Source organism: Hyperoodon ampullatus, assembly GCF_949752795.1.
Source record: "Hyperoodon ampullatus genome assembly, chromosome: 4".
In the NCBI taxonomy this organism is placed as follows: Eukaryota; Metazoa; Chordata; class Mammalia; order Artiodactyla; family Ziphiidae; genus Hyperoodon; species Hyperoodon ampullatus.
In genome coordinates this window covers 29,725,105-29,731,104 of record NC_136917.1, presented here as the reverse complement: position 1 = coordinate 29,731,104, position 6,000 = coordinate 29,725,105, and the positions used below count along the sequence as shown (strand labels likewise).

Below are 6,000 nucleotides of genomic sequence, written 5' to 3'. Positions count from 1 at the left end.
GGGGACATCTGGTGGTGAGAACTGAGTCAAGGTCACGGGAAAGAGAAAAATGCCACAGGCACCACCACAGTCCATCCAGTGGCTCTTGTGGCACCAAAGGCATTTGGGAGGGGGATGGGGGAGTCCTGGGAGAGTCAACAAAGATGGATTGAGCCAACACTCTCAGATCCAAACACACACACACACATCTTTCTGCTTCCCTTAGGCAAATTATTTCATCTATTATCAGTTTTTATTTTTTAAAAAGGCTTTAAAAAAATTCTCCACCCATTATTGGAGGTGGGGACCCTTGGGGCTATACAGAAACATATATCAAAGTTCTGGCCGTAGGTCCTGGGCACCGTGGTTTGTGCCATGCTGTCCAGGCCTCCCTGGGATCAGGAGCCGGGAGACTTCACTCCTGGGGGATGTGCTCAGAGCCACAGCCAGGATGGGACAGGGACAGGGATGGGGACAGGTGTGTGTGACCGCAAAACCACCTGCTCTCTATGCAGTTTGCGGATTGAACTGCTTCTCCAAAGACTTAAGGTAGCCAGTGTTTATTAAAAAGTGAAGAGGGTTTGACTTTCAGCATTTTCTGGAGTGACTATCGTCTGCCACTTCGTGCTGAGATTAAATGAATCTTTTGGTAGAGAATTTTTAAATTACCTTCTTGAAAGATATCTACACCTGGCTGCAGAGAAATGTACTTGTCTGCCTTCTCATGGGCAAAGGAGCAGAAGGCACTTTTTCTTATTGCTGAAATGCCTGAGGATTTCCTCCAACCCAAAGGAATGTGCCATTTCTTTCTCTGCTGTCACCTTTTTTCTCCCTAAACCAGTGATTCTTAACCAGCGTTGAATCCATCCCCCCCCCGCCCCCCAGGGACACTGGGTAATGTCTGGCGACATCTGCGGTGGTCACGACTAGGCGTGCTCCTGGCATTAAGTGGGTGGGGCCCGGGATGCCGCTCCACCCCACACAGGGCCCAGGACGGTCCCGCAGAACATGAATGACCTGCCCAATGGCAGCAGTGCCGAGGGGGAGACCCTGCCCTAGGAGGATGCGCTTATAGTTTGGGGTGCAGTAGCTCCGCAGATGGCCAGCATCCCCCAGGAGCTTTTGGTTTTGTTGGTAAATGAGTAAAGAAGTCATATGAGCCCGATCAGATCGGAAAGGGGGAGCTGTGGTCCCCAGCATTCAGGAATTCCTGCAGAGCTATTTTTTCGGGTTTATATTGGAAAAACATCCCCTGCCCCTCCCTTCTCTCTTCTTATGGAACAGTTGTGCAGCCTCTTCCCCCCTTCCCCTTCCTTACCTAGTCTGGCCAGGATCCCTGCCTTTGGACTTGGAAGACTGCAGGTCATTACCACTCACCTATCGTGTACATTGCCTCTTTGGGCTTCGTGAAGACAGCCCTGCCCACTCACTCTCTCTCTGCCTCTCTTTAGAACTGAGCATGCAGAATTCAGAGGGTGGATCGGATTCGCCGGCTTCCGGCTCTGTGTCCCTCGTCGGCAGCCCAGGCGCCTGTGGCCCAGCCTGTGCCAGCCTCGCCGCAGGTAAGAGACCAGCCGCCCGCCGCTCAGGCCGCTCCGGGAAAACCAGCGCAGCCAGGGTGGAGACGCGTCCACCTTGGTTTTGAAAAACATTTGAATCAGCAGAGCGAGGAATCTCTATTTTTCTGAATTGACTTCTCAGCTCCATGGCTGCTGCTGTTGAAATGCACCCTCATTTTCCTTCCTCACTCCATGTTATTAGACTTTTTCACTGTTTGTTGTTAAAAGGTCCCACCAAGGAATCGATGATCCAAACTCACAAAGAAAGCCCTTCCCCGACTTTGATTTAGTCCATTCTTATCTGCTAGTGGCAGTTTTCTTGTACATTGGAAATGACCCTTCTACACAGAAAGCCTTTCTATCCATAAGGCAAAAGAGAAGTGAGAATTCTTAGGATTTGGTTCATTAATTGAATCTAGTGTTAGAATCGGTATATTCTTTAAAATTTGCAGAGAGAGAATTTTCACATTAAGGCTCTCCCAACTTCTAGATTTCTATAGTGGATTGAAATACACCATTAAGTAGACATAAACATAAAGTTAGTGACATAAATCTACCAGAAACCGAAGGTAACAGAACAGACTAAAATCATAGACATGTGCAGAGGTCCACTGTGGCCACGTGATCATCTATGATTTACAAATCTAAAAGTTAGCAGCACGACAGAAAGAACTGATTATGGCAAAAAACAAACAAACAGGGCTTCCCTGGTGGCACAGTGGTTGAGAGTCCGCCTGCCAATGCAGGGGACACGGGTTCGTGCCGCGGTCCAGGAAGATCCCGCATGCCGTGGAGCAGCTGGGCCCGTGAGCCATGGCCGCTGAGCCTGCGCGTCCGGAGCCTGTGCTCTGCAACGGGAGAGGCCACAACAGTGAGAGGCCCGTGTACCGCAAAACAAAACAAAACAAACAAACAAACAAACAAAACCCAAAAAAACGTAATTCAGCAAAAGCCAAAAGGCAAACATCAAAGCCGTTTATTCAGTTTAGAACATGTAGTCGGACATGTTTAGCATTTATTTCTTGGAAGCCTGGCCGCCCCAGCATGGGTGCTAAGAGGGCGTGATCACTTGCAGTTGTGGTGTAATTGATTGTTTCCTTGCCCACTGAGCCTGATGCATGAGCCCTCCACCCCGTGCTTCCTGGGTTCCCTCTCACCAAACCCCCGTCTCTGATGCCCCTGGGCCTGGGTGGCAGCTGCCTTCACTGTAGCGGCTGCAGGCTGACTGGTCCCAGGGTCCTGCCATGGCCACCGTGTACATCCCAGGCTCCAGGGCTCCGGTCCCTGATGGAGATGGATCCAGCCCTGCACCCCTGCCTCGATGGCTGTGTCCCCGCCCCCGTCGGGCACCTCTCTTGCCTGCAGTCTGCACTGCACTCCCTGAACAGGGAGCACCCAGTTCATCCCCAGTAAGGGGCGTTCTTGCTCCCACTGTCCCCGTGATGCACTCTTCCTGCTTCCCCTCTCAGCCTTGGACATCCACCAGGACTTCCCACCACAATGGGCGTGTTCTGCCACCAGCCCCACCAGGCTCCGAGCGCTGGCAATGTAGCCAGGGCCACTGAGGAACTGAATTCTGCAGTTCACTTAAATTGAAGTAAATTTCAGTGTCCACAGAGCTACACAGCTAGTAGCTTCCGTATTGAACAGCTCAGCTTTGGAGTGTGTGCATGTATATCCTTAATATTCTTATTTATTTGAGGCAAAATTCACATGGCACAAAATTCACCATTTTAAGGTGAACAATTCAGTGACATTTAAGACATTCACAGTGTTTTGCGACCTCCACCTCTATCTAGTTCCAGAACATTTTCATCCCCCAGAGAAGAAACCCTGTCCCCATGAGCAGTCACCCTCCATCCCTCTCCCCCAGCCCCTGGCAACCACGAATGCACTCTGTGTCCCTGTGGATTTGCCTGTTCTGGGTGTTTCATATAAATGGAGTCACACACTATGTGTCCTTCTGTGTCTGGCTTCTCTCACTGAGCATCATGTTCTGAAGGTCCATTCACATTGTAGCGAGTGTCATTGCTTCTGTCCTTTTTCTGGCTGAGTGATGTTCCCATGTGGGTTTATCCATCCACTCTACTGATTTCTGTACCGTCTGTGTTCTCTTTGCCTTTGGAGGGCCGAGTGTATTGAATTCTTATTAGAAGAGTGGTGTTTATAAAGCCAAGCCCCACAGAATCACCACAACTGGTGTTACTTAGGGTCCAAGTGGGACGATCATAGACTCACAGTTGATGACTTCCAAAGCCCAGGCTTTACAGAAACAAAGCGCTCTTTTTCCTCCCTCACCTTGAGGGTATATTTTGATCCTTCATGTTTTCCTAGCTTTGTATGTCCAACCAGTCCTCCAGGCCAAGTGACAAAGCCACACTGGGAAGACAGCTCAGGGGCCCAGAGAGCAGTCATGGAGTCCAGGAAGGGCCTGGACTAAGTCTGGGTTGTAGAACTTCTGATGCTGAGGCCGCAGGACATCGACCTGGCCTTGACCATTCTAAGCTTCCTTTTCCCTCATGTGTAAAATGGGGGCAGGTCCAGGGGGTACTGAGAAACAGTGGGGTGTGACCCAGCTCGTCTGGCAGAGGAGGTGGTGTGGACGACCAGCCTTGGCATCCAGCTCTCAGCCCATGTCACCTTGATGACTACCGACCCCAAGGAGGCAAAGCTGCTGGGTGTGTGTGTGTGTGCGCGTGTGTGCGCGTGTGCTCGAGTCCCCACTGTGCCCACCTAAATCAACCTGAGCCGCGTGTGTGTGCGCCCACCTCTCCTTTCCTAGCCGTCCCACTATGTTTCCATAAAGCGACAGTGGGCGCAGTCGAGCTGGCTGTGACCTGTGTTTGTTTCCAGGACTAACCTCTGACAAGCCTAAATGTCCTCTTTCCTTCCCTTTTAGAGGGTGTTGGTCCAGGCAGCAGGCTCGGCTCCCAAGGGGGCTCAGATGCAGCCCATCTCCCTCCCCAGAGTGCAGCAGGTGCCACAGCAGGTAACCACAGCACAGGTGACTCGGGAGGAGGTTAGCACGTAGCACCCTGTCTGAACCACGATGCATGCTTTTCTGTTGTCGCTGTTCCTTTTCGTTTGATGTGTTCAGTTCCTTACCAGAAAGTTCTTTTGGAATCTGTGTTTAAAAAAAAAAATCTTTTGCTGCAGATAGGTTGCATCAAGCGAAGAAAGCTTATGATCTTTCATTCATTCAGATATTCAGCCTTTGGGGCGCAAGCGAGCCCCTAGGTAGAGCACGGGGTGCAGCGGTAGACACGCAGGCAGATAGAGGAGGTTTCTGGATTGGAAGAGCACGGAACCCCCTGGGGAGGCAAACTCATCTGCAGGCAAGTGCTGGACCCTCAGACGGGCACTTCTTGTGAAATTAAATGATATGAGAAGAAAGCTTGAATGCGTGGGCTCACCAGCCAAACCTCAGCCCAGATCATCAGCTCATACAAGCAGTGTGATCTGAGCAGGGGTTGGCAAACCTTTTCTGGAAAAGGCCTAGCCGTACATTTTTCTTTTTCGGCTTTGCAGGCCAGATGGTCTCTGGCACAACCGTGCAACACTCGTGAAAGTCATAAAGGAATGGTGTGGCTGTGTGCCAATAAAGCTTTATTTATAAGAACAGGCGGGCCAGATTTGACCCGAGGGCCAGAATTTGCCGACTCCTGCTCTGTAAGATGCTGAATTAAAATTCGTTCAGGCTCCTGCCTGAAAGGAACCAGGAGCATAATATGGAGATGCCGAGACCCCAGAGGACACACCTCTCTCTTCGAGGGGCTCCTGCCCAGATTAATAGGGTGTTTAGAGATGTTTGCCTGGTGCTGTGTGATTTTCGGGGTCCTAGGGGAGAAGCGAAGGCATGGGGGTGGGGTGGGGGGCTAGCAGGGAACCAGCGGCCCTGCTTTAGCTCCTTAAGGGAGGGGCGACCACGACTCCTGTGATTCCAGAAGCTTGCTCTCCTCTGTGGGGCTGGGCCTGTGCCCGCTGTTTCTCCTGGGCCACCCGGACTTTGGGGCTGCCCTCTGCATCTTACCCAGTCCGCTAAGATGCAGGGGGTTGTGTGTGTGCATGTGTCCCCCGGGTTGGGCTGTCCTCAGAGGTGGGAATCGGCCCTGTCCTGCTGCTGCATGAGAAGGCTTACAGAGAGGGCACGATGAGACTGGCCCTTGGTTTTCTCACCCCCAAACAAGGTTGAATCAGGGACCCGCTAAGCCTCCCTCTGCGGTGGGGTCCCGAAGTTCTGCACACAGAGCTCTGGGCCTCCACCAGCAGGGCCCGAGTCCCTTGGGGGTCATCAGCTGAGGCTGTGAACTGACCGACGAGGGAGGGGTCTTCCCACCGGCCTCCTCCCTCCACCCACCCCCCCGCCCCACTCCAGGCACAGCACTCCTGCTGATTCTGCTCAGACCTTCAGAGTCTCTTCCAGCGTGGCTCCCAGGACCCCGACCCGTTGCTGGGGACGACC

General features: G+C 52.2%; 1 protein-coding gene across 1 annotated transcript in view; it reads left to right on the top strand.

Moving 5' to 3' along the window:
• Nucleotides 1–1,438: 1,438 nt before the first annotated feature.
• RFX2 (regulatory factor X2) overlaps nucleotides 1,439–6,000 on the top strand; it is a gene marked incomplete at both ends in the record, with an annotated part of 44,865 nt that continues 40,303 nt past the window's right edge. Inside the window, 3 exon segments of the mRNA XM_079701474.1 lie at nucleotides 1,439–1,489; nucleotides 1,491–1,541; nucleotides 4,438–4,527. Coding sequence (XP_079557600.1) covers nucleotides 1,439–1,489; nucleotides 1,491–1,541; nucleotides 4,438–4,527 — 192 coding nt within the window.